The 24,106-nt window shown below is 52.2% G+C and overlaps 1 protein-coding gene across 2 annotated transcripts in view; it reads right to left on the reverse strand.

The window, feature by feature from the left end:
* RALGDS (ral guanine nucleotide dissociation stimulator) overlaps positions 1-24,106 on the reverse strand; it is a 57,297-nt gene that overhangs the window by 27,759 nt on the left and 5,432 nt on the right. Inside the window, exon 1 of one of the 2 annotated variants that reach the window (XM_058038047.1) lies at positions 16,312-16,422. The exons of the other annotated variant lie outside the window; for it this stretch is intronic. Within the exon in view, the coding sequence (XP_057894030.1) occupies positions 16,312-16,407 (96 nt within the window). The 5' untranslated portion in view covers positions 16,408-16,422. Of the gene's footprint in view, positions 1-16,311; positions 16,423-24,106 lie in introns of those variants that run through there. 2 annotated transcript variants of the gene reach the window in all.

The following is a 24,106-nucleotide window of genomic DNA, read 5'->3' on the forward strand; positions in this document are numbered from 1 at the left end:
TGGACCCCGAGTTGTCTCTCCCCAGCCCGTGGTGTCCGAGCATTCCCTCAGCTCCATCCTCCAGCCCTCCTTTGCTTTCCTCTCCCTGCTCTGCTGCTGAGTGGGGCTTCCCAGCACATTCCCTACAGGGCAAAACCCACAGTGACCCAGATCCTGTGCTCAGTGTTCCTCTGGGGTTTTTTTGCCATCAAGTGAAGGTGCCCACCCCAAAACGCAGCTCACAAACACTCCTACAGGAATTGCTCTTGCCTGGCATCAGCTGCCTGCAAACCACCCAGGGCTCCTGACAGCATCCTCAGGGCAGTGCCAGCACCCCCAGGACACTGCCAGCCCCCTAAACAACCCCACATTCCCTTTGAGCCCCTGTGAAACCACAGCAGCACCGATGCCAAGAGCTGCAAAGATCCCAGCCCCGAGCAGAGAAGGCAGGAATCACCCTCAGCACCTCAAAGTGAGCCCCTCTGGAGCACCACACACCTCCAGCTCTCTCTGATGGACCAGAGAGGGACCCAGGACCCAAAGCAGCAGCCTCTGAGGGGAACTGGGCTGCTTTATGTGGGAGTTGCAGCATTATCCGGCCTCTGTCCCAGCTCTGGCACCAGCTCACAAGGCAAGTCTGTGTCAGGCTCTGACACGGAGCCCTCAGCACTTCCTCCTATTGTGCAGCTGGGAAAGCCCTTTTTCTGGCTGTTTTTAAGGCATTTTAGAGGAAAAGTGCTACCTAGTTACAGGAATTACTGACTGGAGGTTAGGCATTATGCGCTAGATCAAAACGTTCTGGGCATTCCGATTTTAATTGGAAAAGATTTTTGTTTTCACTGCCCAGGCTCAGCTGGAAGGGTATTTTATAAGAGATAGTAATAAAATAAAATAAAATAAAATAAAATAAAATAAAATAAAATAAAATAAAATAAAATAAAATAAAATAAAATAAAATAAAATAAAATAATAATAATAATAATAATAACAACCTATCTCTTCCACTTCAGGATGAGGGGGAAAGTTTGAGCAAGAAGGGAAAACGACGTCACTGCTCTGTCCATACAATCTGTACAGAGATGTGAGATTGGGTCCCCCCAAATTTGGGAACCAACAGACCTCAGACCCTCCCACACCCAATTCTCACTCCCAGCATGATCAATGCCCTGATTTAAGCAGATTTTAGATGAAAGCCACCCACCACATGCCACAGCTTACAGCAGGCATGGATTTTAGGAGATCCTCTGCTGAGTGTTTCAGATCCAGGGCAGTTGGATCACTCTGCCTCCAGGTTTTGGGCGTTTTTTGGAGCTGTTTTTGACAGATCAGGCACTGTGAACGCTGTGCTGGCAGGGAGGAAGGCTGGCTCAGGCTCTCCTGCCCCTTGTGCCTTTCCCCAGCTGCAGCACCCCTCGGCCAGCCGCGTTAATTTGGGATCACAGCTCTCCTCCTCACCAAGCATTAACACTGCCAGGCAAGCCCCTAATTCCTGTCAGCTCCTAGCAGAGGAAGCACAGCAAACCCCTGGGCAATCAGGATCTGAAAGTCTCCATGCAGCCACTCTGAGGTTCATTTCCTGCAGCCCCTGTGCACGGGCAGCTCCTGCTGAGGCTCCTGAAGCTCAGCAATTATCCCACAAGCCTTGCAGGAATAATTCTCCCCCATCCTGCTCCTTACACCACTCCCTTGGTTGTAGAAAAATCACAGATTTTTGGGGGGGGTTGGGTTTTTTCAAGATTCCAACAGGTTTGGGTTGGAAGGCACCTTAAAGATTGTCGCGTTCAACCCCTGCCATGGGCAGGGACATCTTCCTCTAGCCCAGGGTGCTCCAAGCCTGGCCTGGAACACTTCCAGGGATCCAGGGGCAGCCACAGCTTCCCTGGAAAACCTCACCACCCTCACAGGGCATATTTCTTCCTAATATCTAATCTAAATCCACTCTCCTCCATTTTAGAGCTCCTTGTCCTGTCACTCCAGACCCTTGTGCAAAGTCCCTCTCCAGCTCTCTTGAAGCCACTTCATGCTCTGGGATGCTAAGATTGCCCCAAACCTTCTCTTCTCCAGGCAATTTATCAAGTATTTGAGGAGCTTCCATTAGGGCAGCAAGCAGCAACACAAACATCTGTTTTCCAAACTTTCTGACGTCTAAAATCTCATCAGAACAAGGCCAGCATGTGAGGTGGGGGGGAGATCAAGCCACTTTCTCAGAAAGAAGCAACCACAGCACACTTCAAGCAGGCACCTGGATTCCTTCACCGCAAAGAAAATACTCAAAGAAAAATAAGAGGCAGGATACAACTATTAATATCAAAATGTGCCCAAAAAAGCTGAAGGCAGCAGGGCCCAAGGTGTGAAAAGCACCAAGACATCCCAGAGTGCTCAGGATCACAAGACACAAGTTTTGTCAGGGACATCCCCACACCGAATTTTGTTAGGGACATCCCCACACTGAGTTTTGTTAGGAATATCCCCACACCAAATTCTGTTAGGAATATCCCCACACCGAATTTTGTTAGGAATATCCCCACACTGAGTTTTTTTAGGAATATCCCCACACTGAATTTTGTTAGGAATATCCTCACACTGGATTTTGTTAGGGACATCCCCACACTGAGTTTTGTTAGGAATATCCCCACACTGAATTTTGTTAGGAATATCCTCACACCGAATTCTGTTAGGAATATCCCCACACTGGATTTTGTTAGGAATATACCCACACTGAGTTCTGTTAGGAATATCCCCACACTGGATTTTGTTAGGAATATCCCCACACTGAGTTTTGTTAGGAATATCCTCACACTGGATTTTGTTAGGGACATCCCCACCTCTGGAGGAAGCTGCAGCTCCTGGTGGCAGCATTTTCCCTCCTCCCTGGCTCTCCCTGGAGTGCAGAGTCCAGCAGACTTTAAGCCCCTCTGCTCAGGACCATTATTATTTCTCGAGCTGTTTGTCTTTAAAAGCAGCTTTTATCTCCCCATCACCTCTCTGCCAGAATGTTTCAGTCAGCTCTTTTAACGAATACCACCTAAGGTGCCCGCAACCAAAAGGAAAACAGGAAAAACATTTCTCCCTGTTGCTTAGCAATCAGAGTGTGGCGGGTTCAAGGCTCACAGGTGCTCCCTTATTGTTATTTCCATCCTCGCTGTTCTCTGCAGAACGGCCAGGGAAAGGAAAAACCACTGGTGGAAAAGAGGGGAAAGGTTATGGAGCCACAGAAAAATTCCAGGGAAAGGTGGGAATAGGTGTAACCCATCAGGAAACTCAGCTCTGAAATCAAGCTGTTCCTTCTCATCGGCCAGAAAAATTAGATGAAATGGTGAGATTTCATTTTATAGTGAAAACACACATCCAGCACCTGGGTGGACACAGAGCAGAGCAAAGCTCTGCCTCTGCTCACCTCTCAAAAACACATCCAAGGGCAGGCAGCACAGCTTTCCACCCACAACACCCAGCCAGAGCCACACGTTCAGCTGAGTCGCGAAAATGGAGAATCCCAGAGACAGGAGGCTCTGGAAACCGATCCACGGAGAAATCCCAGTGGATGTCAGGGAAACTTTGCTGGGCAGAGCAGTTCTTCCTCCCCCTCCTCCTCCTCCTCAGCTCCTGTCCCAGCCCTGGTGGCTGTGCTGCTGCAGGGACAGGTACACCCACCCCACCTGTGCCTGCAGACGGGGAATTGGGACTGGCTGTGCCTGCAGCCAGGAGAGCAGGAGGGCAGCTTTATTCCAATTTTATTCCAGCTTTATTCCAGACTTATTCCAGCTTTATTCTAACTTTTTTTCCAGTTTTGTTCCAGTTTTATCCCATCTTTATTACAGATTTACTCCAGCTTTATCCCAGCCTTATTCCAGCTTTACCTCAGCTTTATCCCAGCCTTATTCCAGTTTTATTCTAGCTATTTTCCAGCTTTATTCCAGCCTTATTCCAGTTTTATTCTAACTATTTTCCAGTTTTATTCCAGTTTTATTCCAGCTTTATTCCAGTTTTATTCCAGTTTTATTCCAGCTTTATTCCAGTTTTATTCTAGCTTTTTTCCAGATTTATTCCAGCTTTATCCCAGTTTTATTCCAGTTTTATTCCAGCTTTATTCCAGCCTTGTTCCAGTTTTATTCTAATTATTTTCCAGTTTTATTCCAGTTTTATTCCAGTTTTATTCCAGTTTTATTCCAGATTTATTCCAGTTTTATTCCAGCTTTTTTCCAGCTTTATCCCAGCTTTATTTCAGCTTTATTCCAGTTTTATTCCAGCTTTATTCCAGCCTTATTCCAGTTTTATTCTAGCTATTTTCCAGTTTTATTCCAGTTTTATTCCATGTTTATTCCAGTTTTATTCCAGCTTTTTTCCAGCTTTATCCCAGCTTTATCCCAGCTTTATTTCAGCTTTATTCCAGTTTTATTCCAGCTTTATTCTAGCTATTTTCCAGTTTTATTCCCACTTTATCCCAGTTTTTATCCCAGCTTTTTCCCAGCTTTTTCCCAGCTTTATTCCCACTGGCTCTCCCGGGCTAGGGAAGGCCAGGAGATGCTCCCCGTGCCCCCTGCCCAGGTGACAGCACACGCAGGGCACCCCTGGGGACGGGCTGCGAGCCCACAGCGCTGCTCCCCCTGGGGACAGGGGTGCAGGCTGGTGGCTGTGTCACCACCCCAGCACGCCCAGACTCGGCTCCCTGAGCCTGCACTCATTGCCCTGTGCTGGGAGGACGTGCCTGGACACACACAGGGCAGGGGGTGATGCCACAGAGCTGCTGAGAGGCCCAAGAGAAAAGCGATGCCGCAGCACAGGCACAGGGAAGAAGCACACGGGGTTGATACCTTGCACAAGATTTGTTTTATATCCAAAGCTTGAAAGTGGAGCCAAACAGGTTGCAAGGTGCTGAGCTGATAAAATAGATTTGCGCACAAAGTTATCCCGGTGTAGGAATAAGGTGGAACAGATTTAAATGCCAGATCATGGGATAAACGAAGCAACAGCAAATTACACACACACAACGTTAATAACACCAATAAATAACTGAGATTACTGAAAATAAGAAAGCCAGTTAAACAGGAACAGAGCCCCTTAAGAGGGGATATGAAAAGGATGTTCCAACAATGGTCCTGCATCTCCTCTGACCGCACAAACGTCAGGGAAAGCATAAATCAAAGCCCAGACACGCCGGGAGGCTGCAGGAAAGCCTGATCTGAAGTGAGGAGTGAAACCCTGGAGCCAGGCTCCAGCAGAGTGAAGAGCTGATGTGAGTGAAAGCCAGCAGCCAGGAGAGGAGCCAGAGGGCTGGAGCAGCCTCGGGGATGAGGGAGAGGAGCTGCAGGAGCAGCAGCAGAGACGTCCAGCAGCTGGACCAGCAACCCCAATGCTGACACTGCACAGCCCCTGCCAAGGCACCTGGGCCAAATTCACCATGGGCTGGGCAGGGATGCAGTGAGTGGACATGAAAACATTGTGCTGTGACAGCCTGAGCACACACTTACTGCTGTTGGCCACGTGAGAATCAGGAAAAGGGGCTGGCAAGAGCTGGAAAGGGAAAGTTTCACTGCCCAGCCCCGAGCTGGCTGTTGCAGAGATACAGAAACAAACACTGACATGGCTGAAAAGTCAATTAAGGATTGGAAAAGTCCTTCAGTATTCCCAGGTATTGTTAGGCGCTCAGACAAAGGATGTTTAAAAAAAAATTATTTTCCCTTTGGTAATTACCACTCTGAAACGTTTCCGCTCCGCATTGTTTCAGAAGGGGAAGTTATTCCAGGGCCTCCCTCCATGGCCAGAACTCTTTTTTGTGGTGGGGGTTTTGGCATGGAGGAGCAGTGCTCTCCCAAACAATACTGCGTGCCAGGTTTGTCCCTCAGAAATATCAACAAACTCATCAAGTGCCACCAAGTCACACCATGGCTGAGTCTGGCCACGGTGCTGCTGACCCTCCCAACTTTTTACTGTCGAGGCCATGATTTATGTTGTTTTTCCTTCAAGCCTTGGCTCTGGGAATCACGTTGAGTGCCAAAAGAATTTCAGGTTTTATTAAAATAAAAGGTTATCCCATGAGCACTGAAACTACTTGTGTTGCTTCCTATGGTTTTGTGTCTCGAGACTGTTTTTGGTGCCTAAAAACGCACGAACCGAGAATGAAAATGTTTTCGCGGTTAAGTGTTTGTAAGAAGCATCTCCCACGTGGGTTTGCTGGTGTCTAATAATACATGAACTCACGCTACAGATGTTTTGGGGCATTTACAAGATTCTTTTCCTCCTCTCAACCATCTCATTTCATCATGTCTGAGCATAGACTCAATTATCTGCGAGCCCTGAGCCAGATCTGCGCGGCGCGGGTCGGCGGGTTCAGAAGTCATCTGGGGAGAGAGGGCACAGCCAGAGGGACACTGTGACAGCATCAGCCTGATTCTGGTAGGAAATTATATTTTGAGCTCTTTCTGGCTCCCCTAACTGCAGGGAAAACAGAGAGGAAACACAATGCAAGCTCCTGCAGAGGGTCAGGGAGCAGACAGTGGGACAAGGGGGTCACCCAGCCTTTCACAGCAGTTGGGCCCTGAAAAGCTTCTCCCCTCTTTCAGGAAGGCCTGATCCATCCCTTCCTGAGCTGCCAGCACCACTGCAGGGTGACTTTAACCCCAGCAACGAGGATCAGACCCATATCAAGGCTCATTTCCCAATGCCACCCGTGCCACGCGGGCACGGAGCAGTGTCAGGGTTTCCATGACATGTGGGCACGTAACACGGTGGCACAGAGGGTGCCACCCAGCCAGGGCATGCACTGAGTCATCTCTCACAACAGCCAAACCCTTGGGGAGCTCCCCTTTGCCCCTCCTTGCCCCAGCCCTGGCTGAGAGTCACCTTTGGCAAAGCTCCTTCCCAGGGCACAGCTGGCACTCGAGGGGCCCTGGCAGTGGAATTGTGTCACAGCTCTCAGACAGGGTCTGGTGCCATTCTGAGGCCAGTGGGACTGTCAGCAGCAGCCAGATCTTCAATTATAGATAAATAAATAGCTGGGGAGGGTTGGGAGGGCCAGTTTCCCCCAGGGGTGTGGGTGCAGAGGCGTGGGGACAAGGTGGAGCTGAGCCCACTTGGCTCGTCTGTCTCCTCCCCTGTGCTTCCCCCATCCCTCTCTGCCAAACAGAAAGGGAAATCCGGGATTTTCAGCTGCTTTTGATTCCCTCTTGCTCTGCACACAGCTGGGTGGGGAGGGATTATTCTGCATTTCCTGACTCCAGACAGATCCAGGGCTGCCCAGGCGGGATCCCCCTGGTCAGGGGCTCCCCAATCCACGACCATGACACTGCCAGACCCCACAGGGCTGGACCAGCTCCTCCATCCCCTCCCCAGAGCCCCCAGAAGTGCCTCCTGAGCTGCTCTGCTCGGCCAGCCCAGGCTCTGACACCACAAACCACATTGCTCCTCCTTCCCCCCTCAGCTGCAGTTTCTAATTCACACTGGGTTTCCAGTATGGGAAAGGAGAAGCGCTGGGAGGGCACTGTGATGAAAGAAAACCCCCCTGACTCTCGGAGCAATGCACACGGGAGCCTGAAGGGAGAAGGATGAGCAGAAAGGGGTTATTCAGGGGGATTTTTGGGTGCTGCTTTCCTGGCAGGCAACAGAGGAAGCCTCTTTGTGTCAGGTCAGCATGGGCATTTCCCTGTCAGCAACATCACAGCCAGGCACTACCAAGATTGTCACACCCAAACCAGCCTTGTCCTCCCAAACTGCTCCTCAATACACCCAAACCATCCTTGTCCTCCCAAACTGCTCCTAAATACACCCAAACCATCCTTGTCCTCCCAAACTGCTCCTCAATACACCCAAACCAGCCTTGTCCTCCCAAATTTCTCCTAAATACACCCAAACCAGCCTTGTCCTCCCAAACTGCTCCTAAATACACCCAAACCAGCCTTGTCCTCCCAAATTGCTCCTAAATACACCCAAACCAACCTTGTCCTCTCAAACTGCTCCTCAATACACCCAAACCAGCCTTGTCCTCCCAAACTGCTCCTCAGTTCCTCCAGGTGAAGGGCCTGATGCTCACAGCTGCTCTCTGGGAGCTCACAGTACCCAAATTACAAAGGCAGCTGTCAGCAGGATGGGATTGGGTGTTTCCCACTCCTGAACTGTCAAGTGGAACCAAAATCCTGCTGCCAAAAGCTGCTGCAGCCCCATCACACCCAGGGAGAACGCCAGGAGAAGCCAGGGGAGGAGTGAGGACACAGGGCTGAGGAGATGCCTGCACAGAGGTGACACAAGAAAATCAACAAATTAGATTTTTGGATGCAAACAGCCTTTGAGGTTCCTAAAGTCAGGCCTTCAGCAGCATCTTTCTGGAGGTGGTGGCCCAAAGCCTGAGCTCTGGCCCACAACACTGGGGGGCAGCACGAGTGATGCCACACACATGACTCCAGGAGTTAAAAACACCAAATATCACAAGTTCTGCCCCAACTGAATCAGCAGCCCTGCCTGTCCTGTCATTGTCATATGGTGGGGCAGGCAGGGGAACCTGGGGAGAACCAAGCCCATGGGCAGCAGAGCCAATGCTTCCAGCAGTGCTGGCACCACAAAGCTCTCCAGGTTCATAAAAGAGCCAACACCAAACTGCACCTGGCTGTCCCCTCTCTCTGTAGGGTTTTACCACCTCAGGAGCGATTGCCCTGAAACCAAAGATGCTCTTTGCTTCTCAACAGCATCTAATAGCCAGCAGCGGCCAAATCGAGCTGATACAGACCAGGGCTTTGCCAAAGCAGTCAGCAAAGTGGATTTGCCTTATTTGGGTTTGCCTGGGTTTGCCCAAGCACACTTGGGCAGCACTGGCAGCGCTCAGGGCTCCCTCCTGCAGCAGCTGCTTCTGCCAGCACTGCCCCGAGCCCTCTGCAGGGGACAGACAACAGCAAATTGCACTGACAGGCCCTTCACTGAACCAAACTGCCACAGGCAGCTGCTCCGTGGCTGATCTGCTGTGAGTCAGGGTGCCCAGCCCCGGGGCAGGGATGGAGCCAGCACTGGGACCTGGCTGTGTAGGGACCTGGCTGTGCAGGGATCTGGGTGTGCAGAGATCTGGCTGTGCAGGGATGTGAGTTTGCAGGGATCTGGGTTTGTAGGGACCTGGCTGTACAGGGATTGGGCTGTACAGGGATCTGGCTGTGTAGGGATGTGGGTTTGTAGAGACCTGGATTTGTAGGGACCTGGCTGTGCAGGATCTGGCTGTGCTGGGATTTGGGTTTGCAGGGATCTGGGTTTGCAGGGATCTGGCTGTGCAGGGATCTGGCTGTGCAGGGACCTGGCTGTGCAGGGACCTGGCTGTGCAGGGATCTGGCTGTGCAGGGATCTGGCTGTGCAGGGATTTGGGCTGTGCAGGGATTTGGGCTGTGTAGGGATCTGGCTGTGCAGGTATTTGGGCTGTGCAGGGACCTGGCTGTGCTGGGATTTGGGTTTGCAGGGATCTGGCTGTGCAAGGACCTGGCTGTGCTGGGATCTGAGTTTGCAGGTATCTGGGTTTGTAGGGACCTGGCTGTACAGGGATCTGGCTGTGCTGGGACCTGGGTTTGCAGGGACCTGGCTGTGCAGGGATCTGGCTGTGCAGGGATTTGGGCTGTGCAGGGATTTGGGCTGTGCAGGGATCTGGCTGTGCAGGGATCTGGCTGTGCAGGGATTTGGGCTGTGCAGGGATTTGGGTTTGCAGCCACCTCGGCAGCGCCCGAAAGGCTCTGCTGATCCCACGGGATTGTCAGGGTGGAAATTGAGAGCAGTCAGCGAGAGAAGGCTGAAAGTGCAGGGAAGAGATCCCATTTCACTGGAGAGAGGGAAAGTGCAAGAGGCAGAGCCTGCACCTCCGGGAGAATCACAGCTACAGAGTAAAAGCTGCACGAGGAGCAAATTCTCACATTGCCCTCGAGCTCCAGACAGAGAAGCTGGTGCTGAAGGATAGGGAGGAAGAGCAAAGAAGCATTCCAGGAGGTCACCTTGAACATCACATTCTTAGTTAGGGACAGGTTGTAATGCCACCACAATCGGAGGGCTGACTGGATGTGCACCAGCTGAGGATGTGGCACAGGGTGTTTCACCTCATTTTCTCACTAGCACAGACCCAGCCAGACCACTTTAAAAATACATTGAAAATAGATACACTGAACAATTCCTGGAAACATCAGCTCCCTCTGCCTCGCAGTACACAGAATTAGCACAGCTTTAATTGCACCAGTGACTCTGAGGGCAGCAGGGAGAGCTGGGCAGGCAATTCCAGCCCCTGCAGCGAGCACATCCATGGGGTGACCACTGGTGTGGCCACACATGGGCAAGGCACAGAGGTTTGGAGAGCACCAGGCATCTCAAAACCTGCAGCCAGCCTGTCCCAGAGGTGACAGAGCCCGGGCAATAATGACAAACCTTTGGCCAGCATGAGCCCCAAGACAGGCTGTACCCCAGGCAGTGTCAGATGCTGGCTCAGGCTCCAGAGGTCTGTGCTCTCACTCTCCTTCAGCAGCTCCTGTCTGCATCAACACCACCCTGCTCACCCTGCTACCTGCTTATTTGTAGTAACCCTGGTATTACTGGCCTGGCACTCCCAGGGCTGTGTTCCTCATGTTTATTCAGTGTGGGAACACGAAAACTCCAGATGTTTTAGCACCAGGGACCCAAACAGCAGAAACTGGGGACACTTTTCCCCATCCCTTTCAAACCAGTGTAAGGGCTCAGCCATCACACCAGCTCTTCCCTCTCTGAAGGGCTGCAAACAGGGATTGCCACCACCCCAAAAGCTCCTGGGACAGCATCAGCCAGAGGCACAGAGCAGTGTGTTCATGGCCTCATGGATTCAGAGCTGGATGTGCACAAACAGTGTGGGATGGGCTCAGCCTTGCCAGGGCAATTCCCAGAAATCCCAAGACTTTACAGAGTATTCCTAAATCTCTGTCCTTACAGATGAGAATTAAACCTGGGAGTCTTTTTCCATAGTTTCTCGCTATCTCCAAAGAAACCAAATGATAATTTGCCTGAGGGAAAAGGAGAGTTTGGCCAAGAGCAGGAGATCGAGGGATTTGTTGTTTTTGACTGCAGCCGTGGTCAGGAAATGGTCCTAGAGCTCATTTGCAGCTCCTCCCTCCTGATAACATCTACCATATGCACACAGTGGAAAAGAAACAACCTTTGATACACACACAGCAAGCAGACTTTGATTCACCACGGGGCCATTGGCAGCTGTCACTTCACTTCAAACTGGATTGACACCAGCATCAGCTCCCTGGCCCTGCTTCACTCCCAGTTAAAACATTTCCATCCCAACAGCTTCAACCTGGGATTGACACCAGCATCAGCTCCCTGGCCCTGTCTGAATCCCAGTTCAAACCTTTCCATCTCCAACATCTTCAAACTGGGATCGACACCAGCATCAACTCCTTGGCTCTGTTTGACTCCCAGTTAAAACCTTTCCATCCCCAACATCTTCAAACTGGGATTGACACCAGCATCAGCTCCCTGGCCCTGCTTCACTCCCAGTTAAAATCTTTCCATCCCCAACAGATTCAACCTGGGATTGACACCAGCATCAGCTCCCTGGCCCTGTTTCACTCCCAGTTAAAACCTTTCCATCTCCAACATCTTCAAACTGGGATCGACACCAGCATCAGCTCCTTGGCTCTGTTTGACTCCCAGTTAAAGCCTTTCCATCCCCAACAGATTCAACCTGGGATTGACACCAGCATCAGCTCCCTGGCCCTGTTTCACTCCCAGTTAAAGCCTTTCCACCCCGATGAGGGAAGTAACACCATTCCCACCCAGTCCTGCAAGGATTAATTGGCTATTTATTCAGTGCTCCAAGGCGGTACCGGTGCTGCGGACAGGAACAATGAAGTCGGAAATTAGTAGCTCATTACTGAAAGTTTTCTTTCTGTGTGCCACAGGACAACGTTTCACCCAGGATGCTAAAAACTCTTAAAACTCCACCGAATGAGGTCTCAAATGCGGCAGGGAATAAGCCTGTGCTACAGCAAACCCGGGAAATAACCATTAGTTCCCATCTCCAGCTCCTCTGAGCCCGGCTCTAAGGTCAAACCAAGCTTTTATCTTCTCCTGCATTTCAGTATGCTGAGGGAAAAAAAAATATATAATATTAGAGGAATAAATTAGCATGTGAAATGTAATTTAACTAATTAGCTCGCTGGAGTGGAAAATATTTGCTAGCCACTTTGAAGTCAGGCCGAGTGCACTTATTAGGACATCAGAGAGGAGAGAGGAAGGAGGCAGAGATGGAGAGACCTCCAGGACAGGCTGAGGAGGCTGCAAGCAGGACAATGAGATTTTTTCCTGATCTCTTCTGAGTGAGAAATGCTGGGAGAGCCCCGGGCTGTGCTGCTCTCCCCTGTCCTGCAGCAAGGGGGGCTTTCCCAGCGCTTTCCATCATTGCACAAGGCTGTGAAAAATGCATGTATTTAATGATTGGCTTTTCGCAAATATTAAAATGAATATTGTATGTGTTGTGTTAGAAAGTAATGCTGTATTAACTCTCTTAAGTACTGTGTTAAATATCGTTTTAGGTTATAAAAATTGTTAAAATAGAAGAAATAGAATTGTTAAAAGGCTTTCCCAGCGCTTTCCATCATTACACAAGGCTGTGAAAAATGCATGTATTTAATGATTGGCTTTTCACAAATATTAAAATGAATATTGTATGTGTTGTGTTAGAAAGTAATGCTGGATTGATTCTCTTAAGTTCTGTGTTAAATATAGTTTTAGGTTATATAAAGTGTTAAAATAGAAACGATGCTATGCAGGATACTTTTTTAAAGAAAGGATTTTCAGTGAGATTGCAGCCACAGGACACCTGAATCTTTCAGAGAAAGGGAATTTATTGCCCCATTATCAGAAGAAATGAACTTCTTCCTACCTCGAAGGAGCTGTCAGGATTCAGAGGAAGAAGTTGACACTGCCCAGACAGAATCCTGTGTTTGAATGGAATTTATGCATCATGGATGAGGTGTATGAATATCCAACAGGCTGTTGTTTTTAAGGGTTAATCCTTTGTTAACATGGGTTCTTTTTCAGGCTTATGCTGCCCAGAAAAAGGTACCCGGACATTCATAACTCTTTGTTTCTATTGTCTCATATTGTCCTAATTCAAATTATCCAAATTATTATTACTCTAATTGTATTACTATTTTTATAACCATTTTATTACTATTAAACTTTTAAAATTTTGAAAGCAAGCGATTGGCGTTTTTCACGAGGCTGTGACAGCATGGTGGCACCAGCCTGGCGTGCCCTGGGACGCCCAGCAGGCAGAGGGATGCCCTGGGTGAGAGCAGCAGCATCCCATGGCTGTGGGACATCCCTCCCTGCTCCCTGCCAGCCCTAGCAAGGAGGGGATGTGCCCAGTTGAGCAGACAAACATCGAGCCACAAAGCTGCATCATGCCAGGGAACTGCCTGGGATGCCACAAAAAGCCCGTTAATATCACTTGCAACAACCTGCTCATTGATTTCCCCACCTTCCACACATGGAAACTGTTGCTCTTTTATTAGCAAAGCTTTGGAAATCCCTCGCCATCGTAGCAGAAGAGGCGGTCTGGGCGATTTTGCAACTGCTGCGGGTGAATTATGAAAGGGGGGATTGACAGCCCCGCTGAAAGTGGTGGAGGGAGGCAGAAATGAGAGCATCCTCTGCGTGATACACAGCACAACACTGAGGGTGACCTGGGGGGATGCTCACCCTCTGGACATGGGCACCTGCCTGCTCATGTCCCCCAAAGGAGACCCAGTCCATTGCTGGGGCAGAGCAGTTTCCCTGAAAAACAGGAATATGAGATGAGAACCCAACAGAGCTGCTGCCCTGGGAGGAGAGGCTTTGACCCAGAGGTTCCAGTTTTTGTGAGGTGTCCCCAGCCTGGGCTCTGCCTTGCTCCTTTTGGAAATCAAAGCTTTTCTCCCTGGGAACCCAGCCTGGAAAAGGTCAGTGGTGTGCTCAGTGAATGGGTTTGCAGCAGGAGGAAAACCCATTTTCCAAGCCAGGCTCTCCCACAGGGATGGCCCAGATGTGACTGACACAGAATCCTGCAGAAAACCCCAGGTAATGCAGCCCCATAACTTTTCCCAACCTGCCTGTGTCATCTCCAAGAAAAAAAAAAAAAAAAAAAAAAAAAAAGGAAATTAACGAAGCTGAAATAGAAATTAAAGCCCTGAAATAGAGGGGGAAATGCCAGCAGTGCTCCCTCCCTGCTGCCCACGCAGACGGGGAAGCGACGGCAGGAGATGAGCAGGGACCCGAGGGTGGGTGTGAGACTCCAAACCCTGCCTGGCTGGGGGAAACGCTTTTCAGCTCTGAAACAGGAGCTTCTCCATCACCCCACAGACAAAAACACCGCTCAGGGTTTCCCTGCTGGGGAAATTCCCAGTCTGTGCTCTGCAGCAGACGGAGATTCCAGTGATTCCACCGTGGTGCTGCTTTCCAGGAATGGGAATTGAGCCTCAGAGCAGGGGGACGTGGGCATGGAGAGGCAGAGCAGCCCCCGAGCCACCTCCTGCTCACGGGGGCTGACAGACAGGCTCAGCCCTGGGGGTTCCATCCCACTGTGCCCAGTGCAGGACAGGGCAGGGCGTGAAAGCTCCAGTGAGCTCCAGTGACCGGGAAATGTGAGCAAGGCTGGAAAATGTGAAAATGGGGATGCTGCAGACCCAGCGTGACCCCCCTGGCAGCTGGAGTTTCCCCAGGGAAGCCCTCACAACCTCTCCCATCCTGCATTAATGTCCCAGCCATGACCTGAGGGCTGGGGACACCCTGATGTGCCAGTCACCAGCCAGAGCCTCACCACGACACTGCCAGGACTGGCTGCCACCCAGCAGCCTCCAGAGGGCTCGCAGGAATTGCTGAAAACCCAACCAACCAAATGAGAAAATAACCCAGTACTAACACACTGCACAGCCCCTTTAACAATTACTTCTCTTTTCTGCTAAAAACCAGGAACAGGATGAACAAGCAGAGGTCCCTGAGTGACCCAGGCCAGGGCATTCCCCGTGCCTGGTCCCAGATCATGCCCAGAGCAGGGAGGGAAGCAGGGAAGCCCCCACCTGTGCCAGGCAAACCCTGAGGATCCCCCTTGCTGCAGCAGGAGCTGCAGGGAAGTCCAGCACCAGACTGCACTGCTGAGCAGGAATGGAGAGTCCTGGAGAAATCTGCTGCTTGGGAATGGAGCTGAAGGAGAATAAAGCACCCAGGCTCTGCTTCCCCCGCTCCATCCCCTGCTCCAGCCGCCTCCCAGCTCCCTCCTTGCCAGGAATGCTGCAGGAGGCACCTGCCCACCCCGGCACACCCCAGCACTCCGCAGGTATCCTCATTATCCTCATTAGTGCAGCAACCCTGCCGAGGCTGGCAAAGCCCCCCGGGCTGATTCTAAAAATAGGAGGCTCCCTGCAAGCCCCCTGAGCCTGCAGGGACACTCAGGATGCTGGGCTGGGGCTCCCCAGCCCTGCCAGGATCCAACACACCTCCCTGCAGGAAATGCTCCCTCCTCCCGGCGAGCTGGGCTCGGGGTTTTGTGCTCTCGTTTCACCTCTTTAAACGCACAGACAATGCTGGAGAGAAGGTGGCAGTGATTGTGACAGAACAGTTGGTGGCCATGGAGAAAATCCAGATTTAAGGCTCCTGCAGTGACATTACACGCCCTGAGCACATACAGCAAGAGATGGGCTTTCCCTGCTCCAAAAATCAAAGCAAGTTTGGCCTCAAATTGTAACAGCACCTGGATCACACCCTGAACATTTACACAGGTGGGACACCGAGCACTCACCGCCCACCAGCCCTAACAAGCATCACCCTGATTTTGGGTTCCCTCATGCACAGCCAGACTCGGGGTGTGTTTCTGAGAGGGGCAGAGGGAAGGCGGCAAGAGGAGCCCTGAGCAAGAGGAATCCCCTGACCCACATTGGGAAGGCTCTGCCTCCCTCGATGCTGCAATCCACACCGATTTTTGCGTGGCGAACCAAACCCTGCAGCTGCAGCAGGGCAGGACCCAAGCCCACGGGTGGTGACAGCGACAGTGACAGCAGGCAGGGCAGCCACCAAGAAACCAGGCTTTCACACCCACAGCAAACCCTCCCTTTTGCACCGAGCCACAACACCAAAGGCTTCCCCTGCCTCCCAAACCCCCTCCTTTGGGTTTGGTGCCCTGGATTTGGCAAGCGCCGCAGCCTGCCCGGGGACACGGCACTCGGGAGAGGAAACGGTCACATCTGGAGGCGGTGCCAGCTCTCGGCATCGGCAACTCCGCCACCACAAGTTCAGCACCCCGGGCCGGTGCCGGGGTGGGGTCGCGGCCCCCGGCTGCCCCCGCGCTCCCGCCGCCTTGCGCTCACTCACATCGTCATCCTGCACGCTCAGCGGGATATCCAACATGCACATCTGCACGGGCTGCACCAGAGCCTTCTGCACGTTGAACAAAGGTTTCGCCTCCATCTTCCCGGGGATGGAGGGGCTGCTCATCCTCCTCCTCCTCCTCCTCTCTCCCCTCCGCCGGGAGCGGCTCCAGCGCAGGCGGCGAAACCGATCGGAGATTTCTCCCTCTCTTTCTCTCTGCCGATTTTGTCAGCACATCTTGCCGGCAGCTGCTGCTTGCGCCGCTCCTGCGAGCTCTTATTTCCTCCCTCGCGAATCAAAGAGCGCCGAGGAGCCGCACCGGGAGCTGGGCGTGCGCGCCCGTCAGAGCGCGCCCGTGTGCGCGCCCGTGTGCGCGGGGATGGGGAACCTGCCCCGCTCCCTGCCTGCCCCGGCTCCCTCCCTGCTGCCCCCGGCTTCTCCTTCCTCCCGGGGAGAGCTGGGCTCGGCTCGGCCCCGCCGGGAGCTCCCCAGCCTCATCGGCATGCGCGGCACCCGCGCATTGTCTCGGAGGCGCACAACAGGTCCTGCCTGCCGCTGCTGCTGGGCTGCGATTGTGATCAAACCGCGGCGCTCACAGCCTTCCCCTCTGGCTGTTGTGACAGGCAAACAGGCCGAGCTGGAAGGATGAGAGGGTGTGAAACACAGGGAGAATGAATGGTCGGAGCTGGAGCCTCCTCCTCTCTTCTCCCATCCTTGTTTTCCATTGTCAGAGGCAGGTTCAGCTCAGCGCCTTCCTGTGCTCCCCTTAAGGACCACGGTGAGGCTTAAATAATTCACGTGGCACAGAGTGCTGGGGAACCTCGTGGCACTGAGAATGCAGCGTGGCACTGGGAGACCACCATTGCTGGTGATCACTTCCTTTGTAGCACAATTGTGCCTGGAAGGTTTTGCCCAGGTGAGCATTCCCAGGTTCCTTTCCCACCAGAGAACCTGTGAATCCAAACTGGAGCGCTGCTAAAGGAAGCATGGCACAAAATCGGGTGTGAAAATCACCTTCCTATAGAATTTTCACCAAGAGCAGCAGTGGGGTGGGTGCCTCAACATGGAGCAATTCGTGTTATCACCTGCAGACACAGATCACTCACAGGTGTTCTTGCCCTCACAAACAGGAGGGAACCTGAGCCAAGCCCATGAGCCACCAGCTCACCCTCAACAGCTGCAGAGGCAGGGGGGACACCCAGGGTGGCTCCTCCCAGCGAGGACAGCAGGACAGGAGCAGTTTGGGGGGTTCATTGATTCACACCCAACCAGGGGAGACACTGGGGCCAGCCACACACACAACAGGGTGACCAGGGTGAAATGCCACTGAAAATCCACACCCAACAGAGGGACCAGGGTGAAATGCCAATGAAAATCCACACCCAACAGGGTTACCAGGGTGAAATGCCACTGAAAATCCCAGACAAACAGGAGCCGATGTCCTTACACTGCCCTTCTTGCAGGGGTGACATAAATATGATGAACAAACCCTGCTCCTCCTGGGTGCTTTGGGGCGGCTTTGTGGCTCCCGCTCTGAGGAGCCTCTTGCAGGGCAAAGCTCAGGGATGGCGCAGCTTTTCCCAGCTTTCCCAAAGGCACAATCGCAGCCCCAGCAGGGCCGGGCAGCCCCGCTGAGCCAGGCATTCCTGCGGCGTTAGGTAAGCCCGGCTTGGCAGAGCCCCGCTCAGCGCTAAGCCAGCGCTGGGCTGACTCATCCGCGCAGCAGCCAGAGCCAAGAGCCGGGCTTACAGGGGTCTCACACACTCACACACCCTCCCTGCCATCGCAGAGGGAGCTGAGCCCCTTCTCGGCTCAGTGTGGGACTGCTCCATCATTCCTGGGGGAAATGCAAGGATGAGAAAAGCAGTCCCTACATGCTGCAGCAATGGGAGATAATGGGCAAGCCTGGAACGGGACCAAGTAGGGATAAACTCACCATAAATTAAGTTTTAAGTGGAAATTAGGCGGATTTTTCATCCACCATATGGCTGAGACGAGCAGCAGCAGCGAGGATGAGAAGGCAGCACTGCAGCAGCCCCAGGAATGGATTTGCAGGGAGGAGAGAGGGGAGATCACAGCTGGAACATGTGCACAAGGCAGAATTTCCAGGGGCATGCCCCAGCTGCTGACTGGGAGAATTTTAGGCATTCTTTTCAGGGCAGAGAGGCAGTGCCCCAGCCCTGGGAACTCCCTGGCATTGTCTGTCCTGCTCCTTGGTGATTCCTTGGTGACTCAGAGCAAAGTGCATTCCCAGGGAGGAACTGTCCCACATTTCACCAGCACCAAGCCCTGCCCTCAGCACAGGCAGTGCCCTCAGCTCTGCTTCCAGGAAAGGTGATTCACACCTGAGCTTCAGCCCCAGCTCGGGTTACTCACCTGCCTCAACCCTTGGTCAGCAGAGCTTGGCTTTCCAACAACAACTCTCCAGTAACAGGCAGGGCTTGGTCAGCTGAGACTGCAGCTTCCAAACACCCTGAGAGGGACACAGATTTCACACTCAAATGAAGTTTCCAAGGGCTGCCATTCCCAGGAACTCATCATCCTGTTCAGCAGCTGATGTGTACTGTGAGAACAGGAATCTCTGCAGAGGTGGTAGGGGGGTGCAGGAGTCCCATCACCTGCTGGTTCCCTGGTTTCTAGGGCTCCCCTGGACTTCCAGGGCTAGGGACGGACTCAGAGGTTGTCACACACCTCTGCCAGGGCTCAGTGTGCTCTGCTGGCCCCCACAGCCCAGTGACCTCCCAGCTGGCAGCCATAAAGATGCCAAAAGGGACAATCCTTCTGGAAAAGTCACAAACCACACAGGCAGGCTGTAAAAGAAAGTAAAAGGGAGCAAGGCAAGCAGCAGAGACTGGAGAAAAGAAGAGATGCTCCAGAGATCCATCCCAAACCAGCAGGAACAGGACACAGTGGATTGATGGGACATGGGAGCTGCTGTGCAGGGAATGCTTCGGCCCAAGGTGAGCAGCCAGATGTTGTGAGCATTCACACAGCCCCAGAAATGGTGTGGAGCCTCCCCCTCCTCTGCTGGGGCCAGCTCATGCATGCCCACCCACCAGAGTCCCCAGTCACTGGGAATGGAACAGACCCTCAGTGAGATGGCAGAGTGGCTCTGAACCCTTCCCACTGGGAATGGGGATGAACAGACCCTCAGTGAGATGGCAGAGTGGCTCTGAACCCTTCCCACTGGGAATGGGGATGAACAGACCCTCAGTGAGATGGCAGAGTGGCTCTGAACCCTTCCCACTGGGAATGGGAACAGAACTGACCCTCAGTGAGATGGCAGAGTGGCTCTGAACCCTTCCCACTGGGAATGGGGATGAACAGACCCTCAGTGAGACAGCAGAGTGGCTCTGAACCCTTCCCACTGGGAATGGGGATGAACAGACCCTCAGTGAGACAGCAGAGTGGCTCTGAACCTTCCCACTGGGAATGGGAACAGAACAGACCCTCAGTGAGATGGCAGAGTGGCTCTGAACCCTTCCCACTGGGAATGGGAATGAACAGACCCTCAGTGAGATGGCAGAGTGGCTCTGAACCTTCCCACTGGGAATGGGAATGAACAGACCCTCAGTGAGATGGCAGAGTGGCTCTGAACCCTTCCCACCGGGAGATCTGCAGCACAGACACAAAACAAACCCCCTCTGTCAAACCAGCCCAGACAGGAGGATCCCACGCAGGTGTTTGAGCGACAGCTTCACCCTCCTGCTCCCCCAGCCTGGCTGATGTGAGCACAAACCCTGCTGGGATCCCAGATCTGCCAGCAGGAACCACCCCTGAGCAGGAAAACAGAGGAGCCATCCCCTCTGGCACAGGACTGAGGCAATGCTCAGCCCCACAGGCTCCAGGGTGAGGGGAAATCTCCTCCTGGTGCTGCCTCTGGAGGACAGGGAAGCCCCAGCTCAGGCTCTGATGTTTTTCCCCCGTTTCATTTCGCTCTGGAGCTTTATTGTGGCAGCTCCAGCTGAGCAGATAAAGCCCATCACAGGAGCTCAGTGCTTAGCAACCATTACTGGGAAAATACTGTTTTCCAGTAAGAGTCTTGGCAGGAACAGAGCAACTGCAGGGGAAATTCACTGCAATTCCTGTGCTGGGTGCATCCTGCTCCCAACTGCTCTGCTGCTGCCCCAGGGACATGCAGCCATTCCTCAAAGTGCAAACAGCCTCTGTCATCCTGCAAAAACATCATTTTGAGCGCCCACGACTGAACCTCTGCACAGGTGAATGCAGCTTCCAGGGATAAATTCATGCACAGGAGGATTTTAGCACCCAGCAGTGCTGAACATTTGGGATGCTCCAGAAACCAGTGACCAACCTCTCCAGTGAAGCTGGGCATTCCTGACACCCAGTGACTCACAAAGGAAGGCTGACTCCAATGCTTGATGTCAAGCATCAAAGGCATCCACAAAATGAAAGAAATTCCCCAGGAATTACAATGGTGAGTTTGTTTTTCAAAGGAAATTGCAGCTCCATGCCCAAACATCACAGCATCCTGCACCAGAGTGTGGTACTTGAGAGAAATGACACAAAACCTGCAGGTTTATTGTCACTGTGTGAAGCTGATAGAAAAGCAAAGGGGGAAAGAAAGGGCTGTGACAAGTAAATGGCAAATGGAAAATCCCAACAGCTCTTCCCTTTTGACACTTCTCAGTAATAGAAAGAGGAAATCTGGTTTCAAAACCACAGAAATGCCAACCAAACAGCATTTCTCTGGAGAAAGGTGGTGTTTACAGAAAGCCTGCGGGTAGATTTAGAGAGGCAGGCATGGAGATGGAGCCTGGTGGGATTTCCAGGAGACCATGTGCAGGTAGGATACCTAATTCCCAGTGAAAATCAAAATCACCTTGACATCCAAGAGGGATTTCTAATGGGATAAATACAAGCACTCACAACCTGTCTTCTCCCAAACTAATAGTGGGAATGAATCCCATTGATAAATCCCTGCACCCTTGTTTTTAGGCATTAATTTGCAGAAGCCACTGTCGTTTTCCTCTCAGGAGGGAGCAGGCACAGCCCGTGCTGCACCTCACACCCCTGGAAAGCCTGTCTGGCATCCAGCATGCTGAATAACTTCCCCTGCTCCCCAGAATAGATACACATGCAAAATTAATTCCCAATCAAGCCCGTGCAAAGCATGAGACGGCCTTTTAATAGGTGCAGAGCAGCAATTACCAGCGTGGAGTGAAAGCCAACAAGCACGAAAGCAGGGGTGGGGGAAAACCAATTAGGTTTCCTTGGGATTCCTCCACACATTTGCCACACACTTGAGGGATTTTTCTATTTTCCACGCTCCCCCGGGGGCTGAGAGTGTCCCCATGGGGAGGGGGACACATCCCCAGCCGTGGTACCCGGGATGCAGCTCGGTCTCCATGGAGACGGTCACCGCAGCAACAGGGCTGGGAGGATGCGAGGGCACAGGAGAAATGGGGGGTAGGATGGTCGGGACAGAGGGAGATGAGAGATCTCTGCAGCCAGGTCAGGAATTTGGGGTTTATTGCAAAGGGCCTGGGGGCAGGGCCCTGCTGGGAGCTGCCAAACACAGCTCAGAGCAGGCTGAGAGAAGAGAGGGGGAGAGAGGATGAGAGAGTGAGAGAGTAAAAGGGTAAGAGAGTGAAGTTCCCGTTACAATACAATAAATCTTCTCCTGTGTTGAATATTCTAATTCTCACTAACCAATCTAGTACAAGATACAAATCCTATAGCATTTACATACAGCCTATAAGATTTACTACATTACCATACTGTGTTACATTTTAAACCCTAAAAACTCCTCTTTGGGCCCCTTCTGCCAAGCTGTAGGGTCTGCTCTGACCCTTGGGCCTGTCTGCAAGCAGAGGGTGTTGTTTCAACCTTCAGCTGGCCACACCATTGTTTTCCAGTTGTTCAGAAACTGAGGTATCTCAAAGCTTGCTTTCATTTCAATCGCACTTATAGTTTCTATATTCTCCAAATCTTTCGCCAGGCAATCATATTTATAAGGCTTTCCTGTTCCATCTTCCCCAACAGGAGGAGCTCCAGTCTCCCCAGCCCTGCAGCTTGCTCTCAGGGTGCTGTAACCCACACCTCCCATGGCCAGGGCGTTATCTGCACATCCACACCTCTGCTCCTGGCCCACAGCAAGCCCCAGGCTGCAGAGATAACAGACACAGCTCTGGCACCCTGAGCCAAGGGCTCTCCCACTTCTCCCTCTTCACCCTGTTCTGCAGCCCCCAGGGGTTAAGGAAGCCTCCACCACGTGATGCTACTGACAGCAGAGTGTGGGGTCTCAGCACCTCAGGACGGAGGTGCAGAGTGACCGAGACCACCCTTGGGGGGCTCGGAGGTGCTGGAATGTTGCCAGAAGTGTCTGGTGGCTGGACTTTGATCCTACACAGGAGACGACACCTGTATGAGGATGGGAGGATTTCACTGGGGTGAATGGTGAAGGGATAAGTTAATTAGAGTGTGAAACACAGGGTTTAGGATTTCTGTACAGGGGGGTCTAAAGAAGTAAGATGGAGGAATTGGGGCGTGTCCTGTCCTCCTTCTTCTTCTTCTTGGCCTCCATCTTCTGTGGTGATGGTGGCACTTTGGGATTGGTCATTACTAAAAGTGCACTGGTCAATAAGGGTAAAAGGTATTGGGGAAAATTGATAAATATTGTATACATAATTTTGAGTATAAAGATAGGTGACCGCCCCGGGGGCTCTCAGTGTGCTCATGGCTGGCTGCTGTGCAGACCTCTGTCGGGCCGAGGGAAAATCTTTTAGATAAACAATTAATAAACACCGAGACCGAGAAAAGATCTGAAGTCTCTTCTCGTCCTTTGAAGCGCGGGCTGTCCAAGGCCACCCCGGGCCTTTCCAGGCCATAAAACAGCCGAGGAACCGACAGCAGAGGGGAGGGCAAAGCCCCCCAGGCAATGCGGAGCAGCTCCTGCCCTCAGCTCTCAGACCAAGGCATCGTTTCTGAGTGGAGAAAAGGAAAATCCCTGGGTTCCAGGAATTCCTGTGCACCAGCCCAGCAGCACACATGGGAGCTGGGGAACGTGCAGCACTTTGGGGGCTGCATCAGCATCCTGAGTGCCTGTGGGACCCCAGGCACTGCCCCTGGTGGGACACGCGGCTGGGAGGAGTGGATTGGGAGCAGCCTCTGCATTTCAGAGATTCCCAAACTGGATGGGACCCACAGTGATCATCAAATCAAATTCCTGGTCCTGCTCAGACACCCCAAAACCCCACTCTGTGCATCTCTGAGAGCATTGTCCAAGCACTCCTGGAGCTCTGGGGTTGTGCTCATTCCCAGGGCAGCCTGGGCAGTGCTCAGCACCCTTTGGGGGAAGAACCTTTCCCTGATGTCCAACCTAAATCTTCTCAACCCAGCTCCAGCCATTCCCTTAGGTGCTGTTAGTGGTCCCCAGAGAAGAGAGATCAGAGCTGCTCCTCGTGAGGGAAGTGCAGATCTCAGTGTGTCCTTTTGTCCAGCCAAGAAGCTAAGTGCCCTCAGCCACTCCTCAGATGGCCCCACTGGAGCCTTCACCATTTTCTTAGGAAAATGCTCTATCTCCATAGATATCTCCACAGATATCTATCTCCACAAGCTCTATCTCCACACATGAAAAGCATCCCCCATGGTAGTTGGGAAGGGTATGACTGGCTGCTGAAAACAGTACTGAGGTATAATTACACCAAGAATCTGCATCTTTATCCACAGGGTGATAGGGAGTGATATCTGAAGTTTTGTCTTTGCTTTGCTCAAGCCAAAACCACCTAATCTGATGCAAAAAATTCCATTTTTACAGAAGCAAGGATTTCTAATT

This window comes from Melospiza georgiana, chromosome 20 (assembly GCF_028018845.1).
Source record: "Melospiza georgiana isolate bMelGeo1 chromosome 20, bMelGeo1.pri, whole genome shotgun sequence".
Taxonomy (NCBI): Eukaryota; Metazoa; Chordata; class Aves; order Passeriformes; family Passerellidae; genus Melospiza; species Melospiza georgiana.